The 13,868-nt window shown below is 41.1% G+C and overlaps 1 protein-coding gene across 1 annotated transcript in view; it reads left to right on the forward strand.

The window, feature by feature from the left end:
• The window catches only part of AGBL1 (AGBL carboxypeptidase 1), a 279,320-nt gene that overhangs the window by 182,627 nt on the left and 82,825 nt on the right, over positions 1-13,868 (forward strand). The window contains exon 21 of the mRNA XM_075714164.1: positions 8,830-8,990. Within this exon, the coding sequence (XP_075570279.1) occupies positions 8,830-8,990 (161 nt within the window). The remainder of the gene's footprint in view (positions 1-8,829; positions 8,991-13,868) is intronic.

Below are 13,868 nucleotides of genomic sequence, written 5' to 3' on the forward strand. Positions count from 1 at the left end.
CTGCAAAAAAAGGCATCAAGAAATTTTGGGAGTTATAGAGTGAGACACCAAAGGACTGTTTGTGTAGTGAAAACCTAGTTAAAAGGCTGGAAAAAATAGGAAGGATACATAAGGCATCTTTGGGATGGAAAGAAACAGATAGTAAGCTGACTCTAGCTACCACTCTGTGAATTAGTGCTTGTCAATATTTATAGTTTTAATGACTGGAAGGAAAGAAAAACAGTAAGATAAGATTTACTGTTTGCAGTGGATACAAATTATACAGTAGGAAGGAGGACTGAAAGATTGTGGGTACTAGAATAGAAGATGAAACATAGGCAGTGGCAGGGTAAAGCATGTTTGAAGGAATAGTTAAAGCATTCAGACACATGGTTGGGCTCTGAATTAGCTCTAACCATTCAGGAAAACATAAGTAGCTATTATGAAGACAGCTTGATAAAGATGTCTGTGCCATGTGCAGCAGCAGCAATAAAGGAAAAAAAAAAGTGAATAAGATGCCTGCATGTGTGAAGAAAGACGTAGACTTGGAAGATGTTATAATATCCCTATAGATGTGAATGGTAATACCTCCTGTGGAGTACTGTGTGTGTTATGGGTCATTTCTTTTGTAAGAGACAAAGCCGTGACAAAGAGGGGCTAGAAGGAGCAGACGAAAGTGTTTAGTGGCCTGGAAGGCAGCTTCAACACGGGGAAAGCATTAGGGATACTAGAGCTATTGAGTTATAAAGGGAAGGAATAAAGCATTACAGTGCAGAGACCACAGCAGCATGCAGAAGTAACACTGAGCCCTGTGTTGGGAGAGGCTTTACAGCGGTGTGGAGGTTTGGCAGCAGTGCAGCAGGAAGCAGGCTTGCCATCCCATTGGATTTTCCTCTACATAACATTGCTGCCAGGCCAAGACAGTTTCACTGGTCTGCTAGTCTCCATAATGCACTGGTGTGGGAGCAAAGCAACAGAGATAATATGGGGCAGAGTGTTATCAAGCTGGAGCAACTGGGGTGATGTTTGGGTCATGCTGTGTTGGCTTCTCACTAAACCTACTCTAGTGCCTCAATCTCTGTGTTGGTGCAACAGTGAGAGGTACCAGGATCCTGGAGTCTCATTTTGGATGGAGAATAAAAGCACACTAGCCTTGACGTGTCATTTTGGTCAATACATACTTTCATCACTGCTGATGGAAAGAATAGCATGTATTTTATTGGGTTGAGAGAGAAAGGCTGCAAGGTTTCCTCCACTGCAGCTTATAGCACAGTGAGTTTTGAGATACAAGTTACTTTGGAAGTTCCCAGTATTGTTACTTTAAATACTTTAAAGCCACACAGAAAAATAACAAGGTGTTGTGTAGTATAATTCAAGGATATGAGGCCATTTCATGAAATTAAGATGCAACAATTGATTCTTTATGTAACACATCATTAACCTGGGGATCCCCGTAGTGGATGGCATTATGAAGACAAATACCTTATTAAGAATTTTTAAAGCAGGTTAGACACTTTATGAATAGCATCTGCATTTACATTATCCAGTATAAAATTATAAGTATCATAAATCCTTTTGTTCCAAGGCATGTGGTGATCACCAGCCAGGATTAGAAAATTATTTTACTCCCATGGTGAAATATGGCCAAGCTGGGTGACTTCATAGCTCAAAATAAGGCTTGGGTGGGCCAAGAGTCTGGTCACTTTTCTGTAAACTGAAGTTATTTATACAGGCAAACTTTTAAGTGGAAGTAGAGAGGGAGGAAAAGTGATCCAGGGATTAGGCTGCCAATTTGGGACTTGCAATATTTCAGCTTCTTGCTTTCCCAGACTGCTTTTAAGAGCTAATTCATTTGACACAGATTCTCAGACATACTTAGAGCTCCACCTCATACTTAATCTTCAGATACCTCAGGCTATAGCCTGTCTGTAACTTGTTCCAAGTTCCAGTGTTCAGATAGCAGGAAAAAGTATGTATGTGCGAGAAAGTCATGGATAGACTACTGATGAATTTTCAGTCACCGTTAGATGGGGTGATACCAGTTAACCTGTTGCAAATACTGTGAGCAAGGAGGCGAAAGGTGCTTTCTTGAATAAAACACTTGATTGTTGGCTATGTAAGGTATCTTTCTCTTCTCACACTTACCCAGAATCCCTATGTGACTTTGAATGGTTACCTAGTTCTGTTCCCTGTCTGCCAAGTAAGAGACTTAAGTATCCTGGAGCAGCATTTGTTTTCCTTTAGAAATTATCATGTTGGGGTTTTTTTCGTTCTGTTTTGGTTTTAATTTTTTAAAAAAAAGATCATTGTCCATTGTTTTTGTTAGCTCTACTATCAAAAGCTTGCCCTCTGGACTTTCACTTCCAAGAGTGCTCTTCTTCATTGGGTGGTGCAGGCAGGCTGGCTTCTGCTCCGCAGTCCTTAGATTGGAACTTGAGACACTCCTGACTCCTTCACTGTGAAACAATGCAGACTCCTCCAAAGTGTTCTTCTGGCCTGGCATATCATTCACTCAGCCTCTTCAGTTCTGTTTGAAGAGATGCTGTGGGACGAGGTGAAAGATTGCTCAGTGTCTGCAAAGAGAAGGATAATCTATTGATGTTAGTCCAGATCCATGCAGAGCCTAAAAGTAGGTCCTTAGTGTGTCACACAGTAATGAATGAGACAGAAAACCAATGTACTACTCAACTTTATTGGAAAGCAAGAACTTTCCAAAGAATAGCATCTTCCTATATGGTTTGTCTGCATAGAGGCAAAATATCCTCATTTCTCTTTCTGTTTTTGTTCATCTCTTGTTCCTGACATGACCACCCTTTACAATTATGGCCCACATTAAAAACAAAAACAAAAAAAAAATTAAAAAAAAGTATAATCCATCCCTGTGCTATTCAAACAGCAGTCTGGCAAAGCTGTGCTTTCTGTTCCACCTTCAATCTTGTACAGTAATGCAGAACAGGTATAACAGCATCTAATGGACGTGGAAGCATTTCTATCCAACTAGTACTGCTCTGTATGTATGCAGTCTTTGGCAAGGTGGGAAGTTAAAGCCACCCCTGTCCCCATCCCGGATAGTTTGTAATTTGTTGACATAAAACATGAGGTAGTAGTGTGTGGGATAGAGCGGCCAAGCAAAGTAGCTAGCTGAGGTTGGTAAATGCAACACTAATAGAATTTCTTTGGCTCTTCCAACACATGATGAGCTTGCCATATATTGAGGATGGAGTCATTCATGGGAGCTGATTAAAGAAGGGAGAAAAGATGCTGACAGAGGATCAGAGAAGGAGAAGAAGTTGGGGAGGGAGAGAAGGGTAGAGGGAAAGGACAGGGAGACAGCTGTGGAAATACTGTGAAGGGAAAGGTGTAGAGATGGGAATGTTGGACAAATAGCTACTCAGCACAGCGGAAAGGAGGAAAACCTTCACACGGTAGACCTGGAGAATTCATAATCTAAATAATTGTTTTGCTGGAGAACTTGGCCACAAGTTTTTGTTTGCTAAACCCCCAGTTCTCTTATGAGCAGGTTGTTCAGGACTCTCTCCAGCAGATCAGAGGAAGAAGGTATTTCATCTTCCTATTCACTCCATTCCTTGAATAGTGTTGCATGTAACATACATATCTTTAACCAGGGAGAGTCCATTTGAATGATTAAAAAAATAACCACTTCTTTGCTTCTGTACCCAAGAAGTTTGCTCAGCCAAAACACCAGCCGAGTTCAGCAAAAGTTTCATGAGGAGATTCAAAGCAAGCTAGGCCTTGTTTCCTCTCCATGTGGCCAAAGTACTGGATGTAATGAGGACAGACATCCAGAGCAAGGCACACCTCTCCAAGGGTGAGAAAGAGGTAGAGGTTTCCATTAGCTTTCCTCTTGTTATCATTCCTCTATATCAGCATCCATTGACCTCAGCAACCCCTCCTTCTTTCTCATCCTTTTATCTCTCCTGTCCTTTTATCTTCTGTCTCTAACTCCAGCCCTTCTCATCTTTCTTTCTAGAAATTCCCGCTAGCCTATTTTTTTTCTTGTGTCTTCAACCTTTTGTGCTTTCTTAATCCTCTTGAAGTCTTTTGGCCCAAATTCCCATCCCCATCTCCTCCACTTCATCTGTTTTGCATGCCATACCTGCTGCTTAGGGATCTCTGGGGCATGAGAAAGCATGGCTTATTCCCTAGTGTCCTAGTTGTCTAAATAGCCAGCTCCCCAGCATATGTCTGCATACTTTCATTCACAGGGGTTGAAAGGACAGTATCCTTCAGGGCTGGCCCAAGCTAAAATTAAGGCTGCAGACACCAGGCACCAAATGTTTCATTCAGCTCCCTGGTTTATCCTCTAGAGCCTCCAAATGGTTTCTATTAGTATTCTGAGGGAGAGCTCACTGATGGAATTAGTGAGAAACCAGACTGTCAATTTATTTATACCCAGCCTTAGGGCATAACCATTGTGCATGTGTAAAGCTATTGAGATGCAGAGAATGTTCTGTAAGTGTGTATGTATATGTATTGATTGGAAGTGAATTTGCAGGGAAAAGCTGTTGCCCCAAGGACTGAACAGTGACCAAAAGTGGGAGAGGCTGCTGAAGTGGCCGTGCTGCATGCCAAAGATCCCTTTTCTCTGAGCACAGGAAACAATTGATTCCTCTGAAATCTTTTGTCTACTTGTGTTTATTAGTATCTTCTAACTCTAATTTTACTGTATTTCTAATTACCCTTGTGAAGAAATTTCTAATTTAACTTTTGGAGCCCTTCCACCTCCTTCAACAATATTGGTGTTATGAAACTGTTGCTGCCTTTGGCTGCAGGAGTGTTTCAAGCATATGAGTAATGAATAACAAAGTTTTCCCATTGTACTGTCATTTAGACTGTCAAGCATTTTGAGGGCAAGTTGAGAGAGATTGGAAACATTTAATTGTGGATATTTATTTGGTGCATCAGTGCTGAGTATGAACGAACTGTTTTTCCAGTATGATTTGATCAATTTTGTTCAGGAAAATTTGTATTGACAACGTCCTGGCCAAATGATAAGCCAAGGAATAGCTTTTTTCCTGCTTCCCAATTTCCTATTACTATGACAGTGTCAATTAAGAGATATAGGTGAGCATCCTACTGCCCCAGCTGTTATGCTAGCAACAGTTTTGGCAAAAAAGGCAAGAAATGAATTGGTCTAACTAGACCAAGAGTTAATAGACTAAGTGTCTGTTTCGTTCATCTCATTGGCTGTGTCACTTACCTCTGGAATTTGTTTCTTCCCATGAAAAATATATCCGCAACTTGGACTGTATTAGGCGTCACCTCCTCCCATGCTGTCTGTTGTAGTATGAAAATGTGAAAAGGGATTAGGAAAAGTTGTTTAACTCCAACTCCATTATTCTCTATAATAGCCAGGAAACAATTAACCTGTTATCCCTTAACATGATGCCTGCAAAAGACTGCATGACAGGGCCCATGGGACCAATAGATGTATTTGTATTGTGCAGTGGAGCGTGATGCATCAAGCTGATGCTGGCCCAGACTGGTACTTTCATGTAACAGATAGCAGAAACTGTGTGATGTGAGCTGATCATCAAAATAGGATAGCCTTGTTAGTATGTTTCTGAGGCTGGACTAATTAGGATTGATGAGCTTGTCTGCAGCTTTCTGGTGCAGAGATACTGTTTCCTGCTTCAGAATTTGCTTAGATTCTGCTGGATTGGAAGGCTTTGCACCATGCTCCACTGCTCACACAGATGTGTCCAAAGGAGGACAGAGCCATAAAATATTGTGCTAGGGAGAAAGATGGGGTCACTGAGAAACCAGACTGGCAGGACACTGCAGGGGAGGTGCTGTCAGGCCGAGCAGCTTCCTCCTGTGCAGCTGTGGCAAACGGACTGTCTACTGTCACTACATGTAGAGGCAATACAGCTTTGCTGCTATGGAGGTGTGCTTCCTACCAGCATATTAACCAAACCAAGGTGTGCCACTTCTACTGTTCTCTTCTTCTTTCTTGCGTGTCTTGTAGAATATTTTCACAACTCTGAGCTGTAAGCACAATCTCAAAATTTTCACAACTGTGTGTGCTGCACAGCTACAAGGGAAATGCCTGGAGACCAGGCTTCCCTTTCAGCAATGCAAGAGGGACTGGTTATTAACCACTACACCAGCTCCTGGCATTGCTGGCAGATGCCATCTATAACATTAGTTTGATATGTCAGTTCTGTCAACCGCTTCAGTTTAATGACAGTCATGCTACACACCTCCAGCTCCACCCTCTGCTGAGAGCTGAGGAGGGAGGAAGGAGAGGGAGAGAATTATCTGAGTTAAAAAAAAAAAAAAACCAAAAAAACCCAGTCTGTCTGTGTTTGAAGTGAATAAAGTATGTTAACAAGTAATCCTCTAGCTGAGGTTTCCAGCTGTTACTCCTGAGCTGTCTGGTATCAAAGCAATATGGGTCCATTGTACAGCAGCTAACTTCAGTGCATGAGCAATTACTGTCTGAGGCTTCTGAGGTATATTATAGTTTTATTATTATTATTTCTCTGCTCATAGTTTCTTAAGGCCTCTTCATATCCTGAATAAAGCTCCAGGGAATCATAAAGCCACAGGCTGAGTTTTAGCACAGTCACTGTTCGCTTCTCCTGGATTGATGGGTATTTAGTATGTTGCCTTGATCTTGGAAGCAAGACCCTGAGATGCACCCCAGGGAAAGCCATGAGATGTTCTTTGTATTTTTTGCCCCTGACAAAATAAGTCTCTTGCTGTGGAAATGACGTATTTTTGCTCAGAAATGCCACCGCTTCTGCCGGCTGATTGTAACTCTGCCACATTAAAATATCTTAAGTCTTTTAAAGTAAAATAATAAAACATTTAGGAATCTATGCAGAGCTGCTAAGTACTCTCATTGTTTTGCGTTAATGACCCTTGGTTCCCATAAGCCTCTCGCTCTGTTTTCTTACTATTATTAATTATTGCTATAGTTCATTGTACCTGGATCTTGTTTGGCAAAGCTTACAGTGGAGGTGAATAGGATGGAGAGAAGAAATGGTGGTAGAGGTTTGCCCACTGTGATAAAAATACTTAAGAAACTGTTCTGAGAGCAGAAGTCAGTTCTACAGAGACCCTAGACCCTGCCTAGCACTGGGGCTATGTTTTCTCAGATTGTTTGTGTGCTCTTTTGGGCAGGTCCTGTGCTTATCTAGTTGTCTGGACACTAAGTATATGTTTGAGCTGTGTATTATTTTCTGTTGTTCATGTTCATCATTATAATTGCAGATTCATTCTTTGATCACAGGATCTCAGAAGGGAAACAGAATTACAACATCTTTATTATAGGAAAATGTATTTTTATCAGCTAGGGCATTTGTAATGCCAGATGATATTTGCATATGCTGGTTCTGCTAGATGTGAAGTGGTGATTTTCACCCTGTCCAAGTAGTTTGTGTCCTCTAACAAAAATGCACAAAAAAAGCTTTGCAAGCAAGCTGCAGAAGTTTATATAAGAAGTCTCTTCTTTCTTCCATCCACCTGCATGTTTTTGGCTTAAAATAATCTCTTCCAGTTCTACAGAGCTGCTTAAACCCAAGGATCCCAAAGCACTTTACAAATGCAACACCTTTATACAGAAAAAAATAACAACATGAGATCAGAGCTCAGCCTCCTGTCATGGATTAGCGGAACATGTACAGGCTTTGTTATTCATAAGATGTCAGCTAACAAATATCTAGTAGAGAGTCAAGTACAGGCCATACTGACATGGAGCTCACACCGTGCATATGGCTAGTGCCAGGACTGGAGTGGGGACTCCTGAGAGTTGCTAAGGAAACAGTCTTGGAAGTGGAGCTGGAGCTCTTGGCTGCAGAGATGTTTTATGCTGCAAAAGCACATAGGGCTGGTAGTGGCGGAGGAAGCAATTGTTCAGCAATTGATTCAACATTAAGCATTAAGGAGTACGTGCGATGCAGTCACTAAATGCCAAAGATGAGTGATTTTGCAGTTTCTTAGTTTCTTTTTAGTATATGAGTTTTGTTTGTCTCCTGCCCTCTCACCGCTTGCATGAAACTGCCATTTATTACATTGTCTTACTCCTATGCAGGCTCTTGGTGTGTTCCTTCTTTGCTAGATCTTTATTTTATTTTTTTAATTAGTGAAAAAACAAACACAGGCTATTCGTAATCAGGGTTCTTCCAAGCGAGGATCCACAGCTTGGAGGAGTCCTCCCTTGAAAGATGATGCTGATAATCCAAACCCTGTTTGTGCTTCTCTGTCTCTGCTTGTCTCTGCTTGAGAGACATCAGCTTTTAATAGACTCAGAAATTCCTTAGAGGTGTTTGTTATTTTGCAATTACTTTGCAATTGATTTTCTTAAAAAACAATTCATAACTTGTTAAAGATCTCTTTCCCCCTTCCCCCCGCCTTCCTGCCCAGTTTCCTTTTTTATCTTTGCCACTGCCCAGTGTTTACAATCATAGGACCTATTTTTTTCCCATGGCTTAGGGAGATGATTGATCTACAGAGAGAAAGAAAAAATGAGTCCTAATGATGTGTAAAAGTGGATTTACAGTCAGATCCTCCTGGAGTCTGGGTCTAATTCTTACAATGACTTCTTCTGCAAATGTAGTCAAGGCAGCTAAAATATTTGCCTCTGTTTCCCCATTTGTAAATTAGAGGCTATTTTAGAATAGCTTCTGTAGACCAAGTGCTGTCAGTGAATGTACAAATGATTCTGTAGGGGAAATTTCCATATGTAGCAAATCTGAATGAACCCCTAATTCAGGATGGAAGGAGGAACACTAAGAGTTGTCCTTCTGCAAAACAAGCCTGACCCTTTCCATGTAGCTGTGAAATGTACACTCAGCACTGAAACTTTCTGCCTCTCTCCATCAGGGCCTGCAGCTGGGAACTCAAGAGCTGGAGGAGATGGGAAGCAAGTTTTGCCTTGGTTTGCTCATTCTGCACCTCAAATCCCTGCCCTGTAGCAAGAAGGTGATGGCTCAGGCAGCACTCCTGCTAGATCTGGAGGAGGAGATAACGGACCGGGCACAAAGGTCAGTAATATTAGCATTCAGAGGGTTCTCCTGTGGGAATGAAGTTGGTGGGGATATGTTTTGGGTTTAAATCTGCAGAAATGGACCCTCCTTATGGCTGAGATTTGCATCTTGGTAACTGGAGTGTATTGAGAGTAATTGGAAATGAAGATACAATTGTCTTCCAAAGAAACTACTAAAACAGTGGTTCCATGCCCTGCAGCAATCCTTGTGGATAAAAAAGGTGAAAGAAAATAACTTGATTTCTATTTTCCGGTGAATTCTCATTTTCCTATCAAAACTGATTACTGGAGCATAGGGGTGGTCCTGCCCCAGAAAAAATGCATCAGCAGGAAACATTTTTCTGCTCACTGGAGTGTCAGGTCGTGTTCTGTCCACCTCAGATAATCCATGGAGAGGATCTCTTACAAGAAAGACATTCTCTAAGAGCTGCAGGGTAGGGAACAAATATTGCAGATTAGAACAGAACTTTGGTAGCGTGATTTAGAAACTGTAAGCCTGATTCTGCAAGGATACTCCCAGAAGTTCCTCTTTTCCTCACTGAATTGAGTCCTGCAGACATTTAGAGCATAGATTTATGACTTTTTGATGCATAGGAAGAAGTCATGATCCCACTGATTATTTAGGAGGTGTTTTTTCACATCACAAAATTAATTTATTTGTTTTCTACCTTCAATGGGGATGTATTTAAGTGAGGTTGCCCCCTTATAAATATATGGGAAATCTGACCTAGATAAGTGTCAGAGTAAGGGACTCTTCAGCTTGAATTTGTGATGAAGCTGAAATATATATACTCTTTCTAGGACACCATCACTCGTTAGTGCTATGTGCAAGAACATATGCTTGCAATAATGTTTTTTCAAGACAAATGGAGAAAGAAAACTTAGTGATGTGATATGATTTGAAGCTCCCCAATGGCTTTATCATCAAAGAGCTCTCTCGGCTTCATCAGTGAAAAGCAAGTTTTTCAGTTGCAGAAATGCCCTCATAATTTATAGCAGGCTTCCAGTCTTCCCCCTGCAGGAATAGTTAACTGACATTACCACCACCTGTTCCTCATGCCGAAAACCATTCTTACAAGCTTGTTCGCAGTTTTTAATGTTTATGAGGGACAATGAAAAAAGAGGGCTAAAACAGAGAGACATTCCTTTGGATTAGCTGAGCTTACTTGTACATTTGAACATATAAATGAAGCAATTAAGGCCTAGGCTAAACAGTATCCATGTTGTGGACAACCATCCAACAAATCATTGGTATATCATTAGAGAGAACTACTGAAGCCTAGCTAGGTGGATGGTTTTGAGATATGAATCAAACTCTCACTTTTGAACTGGAGCTAGAAGGGCCTTTGCATGAAAATAACTTCTCTTACAGGAAGAAAAACATTGAACCCTGACTAGCCTCAGACACTGAAAAAAGCCATCTGGTCACAGTAACTCAGTGAGCATTTTCCTTCATCTTTGTAGTCTTCTGTTACTTTTTCCTTTATTTGATTTTATATGAATGAGAATTCATTCAATTTTCCCAATATTGTGTGGTAGTTGATCAGTACCAAAATAATAAGAAGAAATTATTAAATAATTAATCTAATTAAAAATATTTTTAAAGAAGTTAACAAAAAAAATTTCCCTTAATTTGTAAAGTGTCTATGTTGTTCCAAATTGTGTCCATGGTAGCTGAAAGCAAAGCCTTATACCCCTCCAAGTTTGCCCAGCATTAGCAAGTACCTTCATGGCATCCTGGGTTGTAATGTCACTTCTAAAAGGCAACGTGACAGTTACTTGTTAATTTTCACTCCACTGGGTATAATTGCAGGTTTGTGAAATTTTAGTAGTTTAGGTGCAATTTGTTATCATTTGCAGACCAGGTAGACAGCTGAATTGTTTAATCCCACCTAGATATGTCATATTGCAGGAGCTTGTTGCAGAAGGTTGGGGGAAGAGAGATGCAGGGACCAAAGGGTTTGCTAGCATATTCTGTTTCAAAAATAAATAATTCATGGAAAATGATTGTGCAGTATATCCATTCTGATTCAGAAAATTAATACTTCACTCCTGGGTTTCTGTGAGTCTAGCCAAGAGAATTGCATGATTTGATTTTAATGGGAGTAGGAGCCCTACTGGAACCAATGGAAGAATGCAAAATACAGAGAGCACGCTGATATGGGCAGGAGGGCAGCTCTTTCTACAGCTCTCTCAACTCACAGACTTTGAAAAAAACCCCAATTCTCCATCAAAACATTCCTCTGGAGAAAGCTGAGGGGTACCACTCCATCTAATCTTACTCTGTAAAGATTAAGTTTAATCTAGCTCTTTTAGATAGCACAAGGAGGTCACCAGAGCCTTGCAGCTTACTGGTGGTATATCATTACATCAATAGAAATTATACTCTGCTGCTTCCTAGACTAGACCTGTAGGAGTTTAAGGAGAATGAAATACTTGTAGTTCAAACTAGCTCTGTTGTCTTCTGTGGTTACCACAAAAATGCACGGCATCCTTGAATACTTTCTATACTCTCTGCTTCTGAAAGTTTGAGTAGATGTGAATGAAAATACCCAAATTTTTGTGTAGCTTTGCCAAAGCAGAGTTAGACTTGGGTATCCTTCAGGTGCCACACAGGAAAAGTCTGGGTGGTTACCTTGTGCAATTTTTTTCTTATATGCTTTACATCATGAACAGTGGTGGCTTTAAACAGCTTGTAGGCTATCCCTATTCCAGAAGTCTGCACTGTTCTGGTCCCAGGAAATTAAATGCTCAATGGATATTTAAGTGGGAAGCAATGGCTCTGACTGTAGCTAATATTTTCTAGCAAAGGAAAGTGTGTCCCAAAGACTGTCCTGCTGACATGTCCAGAAAAAGGTATAAATATGGGTGATTCTTATCAGGGCAGTATTCACCAATACCAAAAGAAAAGAATTAGTATTGTTCAGCCTTGATGGAAACATAAGCTTTATTTAGTTGTTATGGTTTTGTTTTGCAGAAAGCAAGCTGAAATTAAGCTGTGAGCAGTGTGATGCATTGCACAGTGCTTATGTTAAATACATCTATCTCGATCTAATGTGTTTGCTAAGTATGTGTTTCTGAGTGCCCATCTCTGTAGTACTCTGGGTGACAGGTCAAGCCATGGAACAAGAAGTTAATCCAGCACTGGATATAGCTGACTCCCAGATGAAATGTCTCATTGCAAAGGTACATAGATCAAAAACTGCAGAGCCAGAGGTCTCTTCTGTTGTGAAATCCCTGCAGTTCATGTCCTGCATTTGTCTCTCTTTGCCCTGGTGTCTGGTGTGCGTGGCATTGACTTGGCATCTCATCATCTCCCTCCGACAGCAAACGTTTTCACCTGTCAAGGTTTATAACTGTATGTGCCTTTTAATCTTCTTCTTCAGGCTGTCTCTGCTCTGGGTATTTTGCAGCCTTATTCTTTCACCGCTGCTGTGAAGGGGATGAAGGAGCAGGCTGGACCCTGCCTGCTTCCCTGGAATAAACTATTTGCTGTGCACTTTATATAGCTTTGTCAGAATCAGTGGTCAGTAAATTGGAGCAAGGTAATAGCTGTCAGGGAAGTGACTGGTCTAATGGAGGCATCCTGTGTGAATGGGGGATTTCTCACACCAGATCAGGTCCATTGTGTTCAGTGTACTGTCTCCAATGAGCCAAAGAAAGGTGGAATAAACCTTTAGCAGACCTAACTAAATACAGTTTGGTACACAGGCAAGAATTTCTTCCTGTCCCCAGCTTACAGTCTATCTCTCCCCTAAAGTATGAACTGTAAACGGAATTATTTACAAGCATGAGTGGGGTAACTGTTGGAAGAAGTTCACAGCTGAAGGCAGAATGGCAAAGCAGCTGCATCTGAGAATAAGTAAAGGGCATTGAACTTCCATCAGTGGAGCTATGCTGCTAGTAGGACACTACAGTGTTTCCCCTAAAACTAGGAAGTTCTTGGACATCATGAATTTGGCCTGACAGCTCTGTGTCACTGCTCCTCAACATGCCTATATGGCAGCTGTCTCAAGAACATGCCAAAAGGTGGAGAAAGTATAAGATGCAGTACACACATAAGATACATTAGAGCTACAATGCGTGATGGTGAGGAAGAGGGGTTAAATTGCTTCAGGTATTAGCTGGTCTCTTAATTAGCAACCTGTGCTCCTGGGACACTTCATATTAACTCTCACGCTTATTCAGGCATTATCACCCTCATGTTCACAAGACCTACTTAGGGACCTAGTTTGTGGTTTTTCTTTCCACAAGTGATATTTACGTGTTTTTCCTTCATCAACTAGCCCTTTTTCCACCAGCATTCAATAGGGTTGGTCTTATGGACCACTCTGACAAGGTCAAAGGCCAAATAAGTGGAGAATTTTCTGGGCTTTGCAGCCACCTTCAAAAAAACAAAGCAATGTGTCTGGTGCTCATACAGGCATTTTATTCTGCCCTTTCCCAAACTTGACCTCACAAGCACGCTATTGCCATGCCCCAGGAAGAATCACTAATTTTGTGTTTGCAGCCTCCCACCGTGCCTTGCAGTCAGTTCTGGCATTCAGAATCTCTCTGCTGGGAAAATGAAATGCTAGCTTGTACTTCAGACATCATGTTTTTTGATAATAGGTTTCATGCCTCATTTGCTGTAAAAGCAATTAGGTTTTAAGTCAACGCTGTCCAGGTAACCTCACATTTGTCATGACCGCAAAAGAGGATGGGAAGTGATGGTTTGTTCACTTAAAGCAGGTTTGAGAGAGAAAGCAAGAGCAGCCCCCCACTGTAGGTATCCTCCCTTTCTTCCTCATGGTTTGAACCGATGGCACATTCCTTCATTTTCTTTTTCTCTGCCCTCCAGGTTGTGCTAGGAATGTTTTGTGTACACTGCAGCAAT

Source organism: Pelecanus crispus, chromosome 7 (genome assembly GCF_030463565.1).
Source record: "Pelecanus crispus isolate bPelCri1 chromosome 7, bPelCri1.pri, whole genome shotgun sequence".
NCBI classification, from domain to species: Eukaryota; Metazoa; Chordata; class Aves; order Pelecaniformes; family Pelecanidae; genus Pelecanus; species Pelecanus crispus.